At 55.8% G+C, this 13,597-nt stretch overlaps 1 protein-coding gene across 1 annotated transcript; it reads left to right on the top strand.

Annotated features, from left to right (window-relative positions):
* Positions 1 to 2,563: 2,563 nt before the first annotated feature.
* LOC122125587 (galactoside alpha-(1,2)-fucosyltransferase 2-like) lies at positions 2,564 to 5,751 on the top strand. Its single transcript, XM_042700107.1, has 2 exons — positions 2,564 to 2,687; positions 4,727 to 5,751. The coding sequence occupies exons 1-2, from the start codon at positions 2,564 to 2,566 to the stop codon at positions 5,749 to 5,751; spliced, it is 1,149 nt and encodes a 382-aa protein (XP_042556041.1).
* The last annotated feature ends 7,846 nt before the right edge of the window (positions 5,752 to 13,597 follow it).

Below are 13,597 nucleotides of genomic sequence, written 5' to 3'. Positions count from 1 at the left end.
ATTTTGCCTGAACTAATCCAGAGCTTAACACCCCAGAGTTATCCATCAGCGTTGAGGGGCAGGGGCCCCAGGGATGGGGCGGGGAGCGGGGGGGGGGGGGGGGGGGGACAGAGGGACCAAAGCAACCAGATGTGGAGACCTAGAGAGGGACAAGGGAAAGACGGGAGCAGGGCTGGGCAGAGGACTAGAGATGAGGACTCCGTACCAAGGTCAGCAAAGACAGGAGGAGCAGGAATGGATGGAGGGAGACAGGGACAGATGTGGAGGTTGGGGGCCGGACGCGGGGGGAGGGAGGGTAGCGAGCCGGCCTGGCCAGGCACCCAGAGTCCACAGGAAGCTGTAGATCCTGGGGGCCCAAAGGGACAAGCAGATGGGCAGACCCCAAGGGCAGTAGCAGCCATAGGCAGCAGGACATCAAGAGCGGAGGCCAAGCCCCCGGCCCACGGAGATCAGAGAGGAGGCCTTTCCCACGTGGGGCCTAACCTTGTTCTCCACACCCTGGGCATGGAGGAGGATTATTACCCAACAGCCCCGGCCTCCCTGCCACCCACCCCAGCCTCCATTTAACCCTTTCCCGCCCAGGAGCAGAGGCGGCAGCCAGCACCAAGGAAAGGACAAGGATCTGGGGGGCCCGAAGCTGGAGGCACTCCAGCGCTGGGCGGTGGAGCTCCACAGGCAGAGCTCAGAGCTGGGGGACCCTCCAGTTAGGCTTCTGGCACTTTCTGACTCTTTCAGTTCCCACCTGTCACCCAGGCCCTGAGCCTGGGGATCTGGATCCCCACAGGTCCTCTGAGCAGATGGGTGAGCAGATGGTGGGGAAAGCTGGAGAGTAGCCCCCGGGGGACAGACATCCAGACCCCAGGAGGGATAGCAAGAGCCCAGAAGGATCCAGCCCCCAATCTTCCCTCTCAGGCCACACTGGGACCTGGGGAATCTGGGCCGTTCTGGGTCCGAATTTGCACCCAGGCTGCTGGTTGGGGTCCCCGCCACATGCTGGCTGCCCCCAGACCATGAGCCTGGTGCCGTCTTGTGCCTGGGCTGGCTGGACCCTACCCCTACCCTCAGCCCAGTCTTGTTATGGCTCTAGCTTCCCCTCCCCCCCCCAAAAAGAGCACATGGCTCTTACTGGGTAGTTGGGGCACCCTACCTTCTGGCCCTTAGCACCTCAGGAAACAAGGGTGTGAGTAGCTTGGTGCTCTGGGGTAGGGGGTCCCCAAAACAGCTCTGCCACTTCCCAGCTACTGCCCCTGTGGCCACCCAGGTCCCAAGAGTGGGCCAGCCACTGGCCTTTCCTGGGTGAGGGAGTCTCCATACTCATGGCATGCACCCCCTCCCTACACCTCCCCCCGTTTGTTGGCCAAACCTGTTCTGAGGAGAGGAGAGAAGAACAGAGCGTTCGCAGTCATCCAGGAGCCGGAGCGGCGGCCGCCCGCAGTGGGCGCTGGCTTGGTGGGCTGGGGGTGGGGGAGGCGCCTGGCTGTCCCCTGGCCCAGGCTAGTGGGGGGTTCTGGGCGTGAGCTGAGGGCAGAACCCTCAGAATCCAACACCACCGCCCCCTCCCCAGGCCCCTCACCCACGCGGCCACACTCTCCACACAGGGACCCCTGCCAGCCCCGCCACCCGAGACGGTGTGGTACGTGATCACCGTGGCCCGGCGCGGGCCCTCGCGAGCAAGCTGGCCCAGGAGGCTCCGGGCAGGTAGGAGGGGCGGCTGCCAGGTGGAGGTCCTGGGTCCAGGCGGGTGTATGGGTCTCACTCCACCTCCGTATGCCCATGCAGTGTGGTAGCTGGGCCCGTTGCGATCTTACTTGGGGTGAAGGTAGGCCTGCCCACTTGGGAGGTGCCCTTCTCACTGCCCTCCCCCCACCTACCGGCCCGTCTTGGGCTGACCCCAGCCTGTCCTCCCAGGTCCCCCAGGAACCTTTGGTCCACGTGGAGGTCAGTTGCTTTCAGACACTAAAAGCTCAGGAGACCCTGAGGCCCTGCGGAGGGCAGGGCCACCCCCCACCCCTCCAGCTCTGGGACCCCAGGGAGCAGGCAGAGCTCAAAGCCCCCCCCCCAATGCCCAGGGCTGAATTCCCATGCAAACACTGAGTCTTCCTGCCCCTGCCCCCCCATGGAGGTGGGCAGAGCCAGGGCAGGAGGTCACAGGGTCTGCGGCTGTTTGGCTTGGAGGGACTCCACCCCTCCAGGCTGGTCTGGAGGGGCACCCACTACTGGGGTTCAGAGACCTGTGGATTTTGTTCAGGGGAACCCTCAGGTGCCGACATCCACTGGATTCCAGAAGCTGGGAAGTTAGCTGCCCAAGAAAGGGTGTGGTGGCCGAGAGACCCCCCCTCCACCACAATGACAGAGTGACATCCTGGGAGATTTGGGGCACTGGTGGATCCAGCGGGGAGGGGGGGCAGGCGGCACCCCACTCCATCCCTACCCCGCTGGTCAGGCTGCCTTCCAAGACAAAAGGCAGCAGGCAGATCCAGCCTCGAGGCTGCTTAGAAGGTATCAGGCTCTTGGAGGCAGGAATTGGGGGTACAGTAGGTTACAGTGGGGGAGCAAGGAGGGGATGGGGGAAGGTGTGGATACCCTCACAGACTCAGGCAGCAGCCTCCAGGCCGATGCAACACGGTTTGAGGACTGGTTTCTGCTGCTAGGGAAAATCCAGGAGGAAGAGGAGGGTTTCCGCAATGGTTTCCTTTTGCCTGATCGGCAGGACAAGGGGCCCCTAAACTCTTGTCCCCTGGAGGGACCTTGCTGTGTTCTGAATAGGAGAAGTGCCTCAGTGATTAGCAGCCTTGAGGCAGGCACCCCAGGAGCTCAGGATGAGCCCCAGCCGGGGGTTGAGCCAGCCTGGGGGCCGGGGAGTGGGAGGGGGGAGGTTGGGGGGATGGGAAATGACCTGTTGGGAGTTTGGACAGTACTGGGGATTGATTGCACTCCAGCCTTGTGCTCATTAGGTGGGGCTCCCCAGGCACTGGGACCTTCACCTTCCTAGAGTCAGCCTTCTGGTTGGGGGCCAGGGCTTCTGAGGGGGACTGGGAGGATCTGTTCTTCCCTTAGAATGTACTGGAAGTCTGGAGTGGTCTCTGGAGCTGTGGCTCTTGGCCTAAAACAAGTTGGTTGGCTTCCCTCCTGCACTCTCTTTGTCCCCTCCCTCCTTCTCTTTTTCCCCCTCTCCCTCCACCCCCCCATTCTGGAGATTGAATCCTGGACCTTGCACGTGCTAGGCAAGTATTCTACCATTTGAGCTCATTTTGTTTTTGTTTTGTTTGTTTGTGTTGCTTGCATCTGGCACTGACTATCTGACGCTTGCTTTTACTCATTGGCTGGTGCTCTACCACCTGAGCCACACCTCCAACCCTTTATTTGTTTTTTGAGACAAGGTCTCACTAACTTTACCTAGGCTGACCTCAACTTTGAAATCCTCCTGCCTCCTGAGTGGCTGGGATTCCAGTGCCTTGTTTTCTCCATCTACTCGTTAAAAATGTACCTCCCCTCTCCCCTCTCCCCCCTCCCCCTTCGTGGGAGGGAGGTCACACAGGGATACGATGAGCTAGATGGACCCACAGGCTCTGGTCTGAGTTCTGGGCCACACACATTCCTGAAAAACTCAGGAGCACACTAGACACCATAGGAGCCCATCACCAAGCCTGCTGCTGTGTCCCTAGCAAAGCATGTGGGTGTCCTGCACATCGGCCCGGGCCCAGCAATGCCCCCTCCCTCAGCTGGGGCTGTGGTCCACGTCCTGACCTCAGTCCGGGCAGCCACACTGCACCAGTGCCCCTGGCCAAGCGGCCTTTGCCTTCTGCGCTCCGCTGGGCTTTCTCGTTGTTGAAAGGGCCACCAGAGGGCGCACACGAGACTCCCAGAGCGGTGACAACTCCGGGGATCCATGCTCAGCGCCCAGCCAGGCGCAGTGCACAGGATGCAACACTTTCACCGTATTTGGTTAATACGCAGGATTGGGCCTGCGCAGATCAAGGGGCCACATGGCCTTGAACCCATCCCACCCCCTGAAGACATGCAACCCCACTTCAGAGGGCAGATTGAGGCACAGCTGTTGGAGTACCAACCCCTCTGACCACACAGCCTGGGCTCTGGGCCTCCTCCATGCTGTGCCCACTTAAAAAAGGACAAGAAGCCAGGCGCCAGTGGCTCACACCTGTAATCCTAGCTACTAAGGAGGCTGAGATATGAAGATCACAGTTCAAAGCCAGCCTGGGCAGGAAAGTCCACAAGACTCTGATCTCCAATAAACCACCAGAAAACCGGAAGTGGTGCTGTGGCTCAAGTGGTAGAGCACTGGCCTTGGGCTGAAGAGCTGAGGGACAGCGCCCAGGCCCAGAGTTCAAGCCCCACGACCGACAAAAAGAAAAAAAAAGAGGGAGCGTTGAGAACTTTTTGCCAGGGTGGCCTCAAACCTTAATTCTTCCATTTAATGCAACCCTAACACAGTTGTTCTTAGTTGGGCCATAGAGGTGGCTGGTTGTAGGTCAAATACAGTCAACATGCCATTTTCAAAGATGTAGCCCAAGCATGCCTTTGAATAGATTCAGAGTGGTACACATATCACACAGCACTGCGAGTGTTTAGGGGTCCCCCAGAACCCCTGTGGTCTTCAGGCTGTCCCTGGATGGGTGGATGGAGTGAGCACTTGAATTCTGAGGCAGTGAGTGATGGAGACTCAGCCCCCAGCCTTGTGATTCACCCACATCCTCTCCTCCTGCAGCCACCAACAGATGCCGAGCCTCCTGCCCGTCCCTCTCCACCTTATTTCTCCTCTTCATCATCTTCGCGGTGTCTGGCATCTTCCACTGCCACCGGCGCCTGGCTCTGGTGCCCGGGCCCTGGGCCTACTCAGCCCGTGTGGTCTTGGTCCCCAAACATCTTCCCCAGGGGGGAATGTTCACCATCAACTCCAAAGGCCGCCTGGGGAACCAGATGGGTGAGTACGCCACGCTCTACGCCCTGGCCAAGATGAACGGGCGCCCGGCCTTCATCCCTGCCGCCATGCATAGCATGCTGGCCCCCATCTTCAGGATCAGCCTCCCGGTGCTGCACAGCGTCACGGAGCGCAGGGTCCCTTGGCGCCACTACCACCTCAATGACTGGATGGAAGAGCGTCACCTGCACATCACCAGCCGCTACGTGCACTTCATGGGTTACCCCAGCTCCTGGACTTTCTACCACCACCTGCGCCCCGAGATCCTACAGGAGTTCAGCTTGCACAAGCACATGCGTGAGGAGGCCCAGGCCTTCCTGCGGGGCCTGCGCGTGAACGGGAGCCGGCCTCGCACCTTTGTAGGAGTGCACGTGCGCCGGGGCGACTATGTGCACATCATGCCCAGAGTGTGGAAGGGGGTGGTGGCCGATCGGGGCTACCTGCAGCAGGCCATGGATCGGTTCCGGGCTCACTATGAGTCCCCGGTGTTCGTGGTGACCAGCGACGACATGGTGTGGTGCAGGAAGAACATGGAGGTGGCCCGTGGGGATGTGGTGTTTGCCGGCAACGGCATGGAGGGCTCCCCGGGCAAGGACTTCGCCCGGCTCACCCAGTGCAACCACACCATCATCACTGTGGGCACCTTCGGCTTCTGGGCGGCCTACCTGACGGGGGGGGACACCGTCTACCTGGCCAACTTCACCCTGCCCAGCTCCCCCTTCCACGTCATCTTCAAGCCACAAGCGGCCTTCCTGCCTGAGTGGGTAGGCATCGCTGCGGACCTCAGACAGGCCCCACACATAGAACCGTAGCCCCTGGCCTGTTCTTCTCCCACCCCCCTCCCGCCCCCTCCACCAACTCTGGGCCCCTAGGGACCAGGGTGTGATCTCAGGATGCCATGTGGGTCCTTTTGGGTCTTTCTTTTTTGGTGGTACTGGGGTTTGAACTGAGGGCCTCGCTCCCACCAGGCAAGTCCTCTTACTACCGTGCCACTGTGGGCTTGAGTTTGTTCTGGGTAGGATGTTGAGCTTTTTCGTTCAGACTGGCCTCGGACCACAATCCTCCTACCTCATCCTCCCCTGTTGCCAGGATTACAAGTGACCCTCACTAAACCTGGCCCCCTCCGTGTGAAATGGGAATCTTTGAATTGGAAGTTTGGTCTGCTTTGGAGCTGAGAGAAGGTGGCTTCACCTCTCTGTGACCCCCCCATACCCCATAAATGTATGCAGAACTCAGCAACAGTGTGTGTCAATGGGGCGTCCTGGGGAGCCTACACCCTGGAGTGCTCTTGTGGAAGAGAATCTTGGTTCTGTCATGCCTCACAGCTCCCAGGTTCTGCATAGATCCCGGATCCAGACAGGTGTCCAGGAGCCCGATCCCACAGGGCCTCCCAGGGGGCTGCAGGGACAGAGTCTGGCCCAGCAGTCCTGACCAGAGTGCCTCCCCCCCACTGCCATTGCTTGGGGACACCCCCATGTGGGCTGTGCTACAACACCACAGAGGGGAGAGGGGGAGTCAGGGCCTCCTGTAGAGCTGGGATTACAAGCTTATAGCACCTATCCAGCTCATTCTTTGAGATGGTGATTTTTTTGGGGGGTGAGTGGTGGCCTGGGCTGGCTATGAACCCCCAGCATGCTCTTGCTCTGGCCCATCCAGCTCTCTTCTCCAACTTTCTCTGCCTAGGAGGCTGAACCAGGCTGTCAGGACATAGCTTCCTTGTGGGTCAAGGGCCCAGTCCAGGAACTGAGGGGAGGGGGAGGGGGTATTGAGCTTCCCAGGGATGCTACCACTTGAGCCGCAGCACCACTTCTGGCTTTTTCTGTGTATGTGGTATTGAAGAATTGAATCCAGGGCTTCCTGCATGCTAAGCAAGCACTCTACCACTGAGCCACATTCCCAGCCTCCAACGAGACTCTTAATCTCCAATTAACCACTCAAAAACTGGAAGTGGACCTGTGGCTCAAAAGTGGTAGAGCAGTAGCCTTGAGCAAAAGAGCTCAAGGACAGCACCAAAACCTGAGTTCAAGCCCCATGATGAACAATAGCAACAAAAAAAATCCTTCCTGGGTTCCCATTGCAGGGTGTGTGTGTGTGTGTGTGTGTGTGTGTGTGTGTGTGTGTGTGTGTGTGTGTGTACACATGCATGTGCATGTGCTAGTCCTGGGGCTTGAATTCAGGGCCTGGGTGCCGTCCATGAGCATTTTTTTTGTTGTTTTTTTTTTGGGGGGGGTCTGGTCGTGGGGCTTGAACTCTGGGCCTGGGTGCTGTCCCTCGGCTCTTCAACTCAAGGCCAGCGCTCTACCACTTGAGCCACAGTGCCACTTCTGGCTTTTTTTCTTTTTGCTTATGTGGTGCTGAGGAATGGAACCCAGGGCCTCATGCATGAAAGGCAAGCGCTCTACCACTGAGCCACCTTCCCAGCCTTTTTTTTTTTTTCTTATGAGGTGCTAAGGGATCAAACCCAGGGCCTCAGGCATGCAAGGCAAGCGCTCTACCACTGAGCCACCTTCCCAGCCCCATGAGCATTTTTTCACTCAAGGCATAACTCTACTTTTGCCCTGACTCAAGTCTCATAGCCTCTCCAACTTAGGCTGGCTTTGAACTGTGATCCTTAGAACTCAGCCTCCTGAGTAGCCAGGATGACAGGAGTGGGCTCACATTGGCCTTGAACATAGGTCTCAAGCTGAATCCCCAGCCGGTCTGGTGGGAGACCTGGGGCCTCTCCCACCATGAGGCAGAGCTAGGGCCAGTCCTTGGCTAAGGCCAGTTCCTGGCCCTGGGCTTGAGGTCCCCAGGGACAGGGTCAAGGAAGATTCTGGAAGTCGTATCCCCACAGCCAGCTACCTGCAGTTCCCCTTGCAGAGGCCCCACCGGGAAGCAGCCTGTGGCAGGCGCCACGCTGGCTCTGGAACTAGGCGGAGCCCTGTATGGTCACAAAAGGTGCCCGGCATTGCCCTGCATCCTTTGCACTGCTCCCACCGGGAAGTCGGAGTAAATGACACTCATTCACCACACAAATATTTACTCAGCTCTCCACGGAGCCCCAGGCTCCAAAGCCAGGTCCTTAAAGACAGCCCTGCCCCTCAGCAGAAGGAAGGAAAAAGTCAGGTATGGCCAGAGGTACGTGTGGTCCCTGTGTCCAGCATGGACTTTGCCCTACTTGCTTATAGGGATTGGTGTGTGTGTGTGTGTGTGTGTGTATGTGTGCACGCATGTGTGTGTGTGTGTGTGTGTGTGCGTGCGTGCACACACGGATGCTCGCCCATCCTGGGGCTTGAACTCAGGATCTTGGCACTGTCCCCAAGTTTTTTCACTCAGGGCTTGATACACAGCTCCACTTCCAGCTTTTTGCTTGTTAATTGGAGATAAGAGTCTCATGGAGGCGCTGGGAAGATAGCTCAGTGGTAGAGTGCTTGCCTTGCACGCATGAAGCCCTGGGTTTGATTCCTGAGCACCACATAAGCAGAAAAATCCAGAAGTAGTGCTTTGGCTCAAACTCCTACCTGTAGCTCTCAAGAGCTGGGATTATAGGGGTGTACCACCACACCTGACTGGAAACAGTGTTTAACATGCACCAATTAGCTGGGTGCCAGAGACTCATACTCAAAATCATAGCTACTCAGGAGGTTGAGATCTGAGGATTGCAGTTTGAAGCCAGACAGAGCAGAAAAGTCCATGAGTCTCCTATCTACAATTAATTAAATACACAGAAAAAGCCAGAAGTGGCACTGTGGCTCAAGTAGTAGAGTGCTAGCCTTGAGCAAAAGCAGCTTAGGGACAGTGCCCAGGCCCTGAGTTCAAGCTCCAGGAACGGAGTGGCAAAAATAAATGAATAAATGGCAACCATTGAGCAGCAGACAACTTCAAGGTGTAGCTGCCCAGTGGTTTGACGGCTGAGGCGCAGCTCAGTGGTAGAGCATGTGCTTTGCATGTGGAGTTAACACAAAAGAGGCAGGAATATGGCTTGAGTGATAACAACATTTATCTAGAAAGCAAGAGGCCCTGGCTTGTGATCCCACACCCACCAGCACCACCACCAAACAAAGCAGATTCAAGAATCAAGTATTCTGTTGACATTGGCCAAGGCCTGGATTCCAGTCAGACTCTGAAATCAAAGGATGACAAAAGCACACTGGGGAGAGTTAAGAAGGTGGGAACTGGAAGCTTCCGGATTTACATAGGTGTGGAATTCAAAGGACCCAGGAAGATGGGGAAGAGCTTTCCATCTGGAAGAATCTCACACCTGTCACCTGTCACCTGGATCTGAAGCGAACCCACCCAGCCAGTTCCAGTTGAGTCCAGCTGGAAATGGCCCTGTGAGTGTACACGTCCCCTCTGCCCCTTTGAACTTGACCCGGAAGAGAAGAAGGTCAGATCTGCACAGCAAGCTTCTTAATGTGGGGGTGAAGGTGGAGCTCATGAGATTTCAGGGCTCCCTTCACTCCAGCCGTGCGAACACCTCGCTGCTAGGTCAGGTGGTAGAGATGGGGTCTCCCGGACTTTCCTGCCCTGGCCTGCCTGGATCCCTGATCCTCAGCATCTCAGCCTCCCTGGTAGTTGGGATGACAGACAGCCGCCACACATGGCTTCTCCCCTTTTTCCACTTGCTCTGCACACGGCCCCATCTTCTGGACTTGGCACTCCATCTTCCCTGGTGTCCATGCCCCGGCCACTTTGAGTCTCCAGGAATATTCCTTATTGACCTTGCCCTTGATTTTGTCCAGACATGCAGTGCTCTGGTTTAGGCCTCATGATTTCTGCTTGTGGATGCACACGTGACCTCCTGGGAGTATCTTCTAAAAGAAAGGAGGGCTGGGAAGCTGGCTCAGTGGTAGAGTGCTTGCCTTGCATGTATGAGGGGTTTGATTCCTTAGCACCACATAAGCACTTGAGCTGTGGCTCAAGTGGTAGAGTGCTAGCCTTGAGCTGAAGAGCTGAGGGACAGTGCCAGGCCCCACAATCGACAAAAATAAATTAAAAAATAAATAAATAAATAATATTAATAAATAAAGTCAGGCATTGGTAGCTCATGCCTGTATTCCAAGTTACTCAGGAGGCTGAGATCTGAGGACCTCGGTTCAAAACCAGCCTGGGCAGGAAAGTTCATGAAACTCTTATCGCCAATACACCACCAGAAAACCAGAAGTGGCGTTGTGGCTCAAGTGGTAGAGCGCTTGCCTTGGGCTGAAGAGCTAAGGGACAGCGCCTAGACCCAGAGTTCAAGACCCACGACTGACACAACAAAATAAATGAAGGTCAACTGAGAAGATAAGACACTTGCTAGGTTATTTGCTAAGACCCAGGTGCCTGGAGTGAAATCCCCATTAGCTTTCCTGCCTGTGTGATCTTAGGTAAAAGCGCCTTGACTTTTCTTGCTTAGGACATCCAGTGCCCAGAATGGTTGAGATTGGGAGGTGTTGGCAGAGGCGGATCATGTATGAATGTCTGTCAGAATACCCATGGGCAGGACTGTGCAGGCACTGGGTCCACTGAGCTCTGACTTGCAGCTCAGCCATATCAATTCCTGGCAAGCCAGGTACACCCTGGGCGGGGTTTTGTGGCCATAGACAAATTCAGGAAAAGCTCTGCAAGTTTCTCTGGCCCAGAATGAATAGCTGCCCAGGAAGGAGTGTGGAGCAGCTGGTAGAGCAGAAGCCCCTTGTCATCCACTCCTGGATTCCAGTCCCCAAACAGGTGAGGGATGCGCTGTGTGTGTGTGTGTGGATGGGGCTGTGTGGGGGGGGTGTTTTTCCCGATCCTGATGTGCATGTTTAGGAGAAAGAACCCACCAGGTGGGAGCCCAGGCTTTAAGGAGACACATCTTGTGCTAGCAGGGGTGTGTGTGCTGGTGAAGAGAATACAACTCATCCTCAGCTGGCTGCTGGGTGGGGGGTTGTCTCCTGAACCCCAAGCCCAGCCCCCCAGCTCCTCATCCTCCAGCACCTGGCCACCTGCCCAGCCCACTGCCCTGTGAGGGTCCCTCCACCCCACCTGTCCACCCAGCCATGGGCTCTCCCCTCCTCCCTCCTGCAGACCACCAGTTCCCTCCTCCTCCTTCCCTCCCATCCTTCCTTCTTCCCTCTCTCTCTCCCTCTTTCCTGACACCAGGAACCACTTAGAATGAATGTTTATAAAGGCTTGGGCTGAAGTATGAATAACTGGATTTTCCTGTTTCCACCTGGCAGGAATAGCTGACCCCCACCCCAGAGGTCACCCCAATTCCACTACCTGCCAGGGGCCCTTGGGAGGAAGGCCTGGGCCCTCTGGGGTCCTTAATCCCACCTCCCACTCAGCCTTTTTTGTTGATGTTGTTGGTTATGGGGCTTAAACTCTGGGCCTGGGCGCTGTCCTTCAGCTCTTCAGCTCAAGGTGAGCGCTCTACCACTTGAGCCACAGCGCCACTTCCGGTTTTCTGGTGGTTTATTGGAGATAAGAGTCTCACAGGGACTTTCCTGCTGGGGCTGGCTTTGAACCGTGATCCTCAGATCTCAGCCTCCTGAGTAGCTAGGATGACAAGCATGAGCCACCGGTACCTGGCTATATCTTTTTTTAAATTATTATTACTTTCTTGTTACTATAGAAGTGATGTACAGAGGGATTACAATGACATGAGTCAGGTAATGAGTACCTTTCCTTTGGTACAGTGTCTTCTGTTCCCTCATTCTCTCCTAGTCCCTCCTTCCTGTCTCCACCTACCAGTTGTACAGTGCAATTCCATCAACGTGCAGTGAGCTCCACGGCTGTACTTTTTCACCCTTTTCCCTGGAATTCTGCACCTATACCCTGTCAGTCATGGGGCCTGAACTCAAGGCCTGGGTGCTGTCCCTTAGCCCTTTTACTCAAAGCTACCATTCATCATTTTTCTTTTTTTTTTTTTATTGTGAAATACTGTATAGAGGGGTTACAATTACATGGGCAAGATAATGAGTACGTTTCTTATCAAGCATTGTAGCCTCCTCCTTTGTTTCCCCTTCCCATCCCTTCCCCTCCTCTCCCACCCTCCAGCCCCCCACCCAATCCTCCACTCTTGAGCCACGTCACCACTTCTGCCTTTCTTGGTGGTTCATTGGAGATAAGAGTTTCACGGACTTTGCTGCCTGGGCTGGCTGTGAACTGTGATCCTTAGATCTCAGCCTCCTGAGTAGCTAGAATTACAAGCTTAAGCCACCAGCACCCAGCTAAGTGTTTCTTTTTTGAGACAGGTCTGCCTTACCTTTGCCTCCTCTTTCCAGGCATGGATGGAACTCTGTCTTAAGGCCCATAAGATGGCTCCAGCTGGGGCAGACAGGCCAGCAGCTTGTGGACGTAGGGGACAGTCAGAGGCCTGGAGTGAAGACCATGGGGTGAAGAAGAGGCTGTGGCTGAGATGCAAAGACAGGGAGAAAACAGACCCCATTTCCCTGAGAGAGCTGGAGGCTCGATTGCTCCTCTGAGTTTGAGGTACTTTCCAGCATGGAAGAACCTCCCTCCAAGGAACAGGCTTGACCTCCCGTCTCTCCCCTACCCCATGGCAGGGCCTGATGTGCTGGTTGTGGCAGTGGGAACTGAGGGTGGAGAGCTGGTGAACTGATCACAGAACGGATGAGAAGCCAGGCTCCTTGTCCTTGTTGCCAGCAGCAGCTCAGGCCTGGTTGTGAATTTGGGGGTAGGGGCCCCTAAAATGTCCCAGGTGCTGCTATTCCATCTCCACTCACCCCTGCACCTTCCCAGCTCCTCCTACAGCCTTAGTTCCCCCTCCCCAAGCTCATGTCTTAGTTACTAAGCCTTGCCTTTCTTTGCTGTAAAATGGATATCACACCACCCACATGCAAAGATGGAGCTAAAATGCCAAGTAGATTTGCCAGATTAGCACCTGCCTGTAATCCCAGCTACTTGAGAGATGGAGGCAAGAAGAGGGAGACTTCAAGGCCAGCTCAGGCACAAAGTTGACCAGGCTCTTCAACTCAACAAATAAGCTGGGCCAGGCTTGATGGCTCCAACCTTGATTCCTAGCTACTCAGGAGGCTGAGATCTGAAGATCATCATTCAAAGACAGCCTGGGTAGAAAGTGCATCTGACTCTTATGTCTATTTAATCATGAAAAAGCCACAAGTGGTGCTGAGGCTCAAGTAAGTGTAGAGTGCTAGCCTTGAGCAAAAGAAGCTCAGGGACAGCGAGCGCCCTGGCCTCTAGTTTAAGCCCCAGGACTGGCAACAACAACAACAAATTGTTCAGCAAAAAGGAATGAAAAGTGTTGGAGGCGTGGCTCAGCTGGTAGAGCGCTGACCAATGAGCAAAAGCGGCAGGTACCAAGTAGGAGTCCAGCTATGGGACCTAAAGAAAGAAACAAAAGAAAACCAGAAAGAGGAGGAGCAGGAGATCAGGAGCCATTAGCTTATAGCCACTTAGAGAGTGAGAGGGAAGCAAACAGAATACGGCATCCATATCAGGGGCACCTACCATCAGTCCAGCCTAGGCTCTTCCCACTGCGGGAGCCCTGCATGTTAAGATCTCATCCACAGAGCCATCCACACACTGGACTGGGGGGAACTGGGGAACAAAAGGTGAGATGCGGCTGGGAAGGTGGCTCAGTGGTAGAGCGCTTGCCTTGCATGCATAAGGCCCTGGGTTCGATTCCTCAGCACCACATAAGCAAAAAGAAAAAAGCCGGAAGTGGTG

Source organism: Dipodomys spectabilis, unplaced genomic scaffold, assembly GCF_019054845.1.
Source record: "Dipodomys spectabilis isolate Male_0828 unplaced genomic scaffold, ASM1905484v1 ptg000266l, whole genome shotgun sequence".
Classification (NCBI taxonomy): Eukaryota; Metazoa; Chordata; class Mammalia; order Rodentia; family Heteromyidae; genus Dipodomys; species Dipodomys spectabilis.
This window is presented reverse-complemented; position numbering and strand designations above follow the sequence as displayed.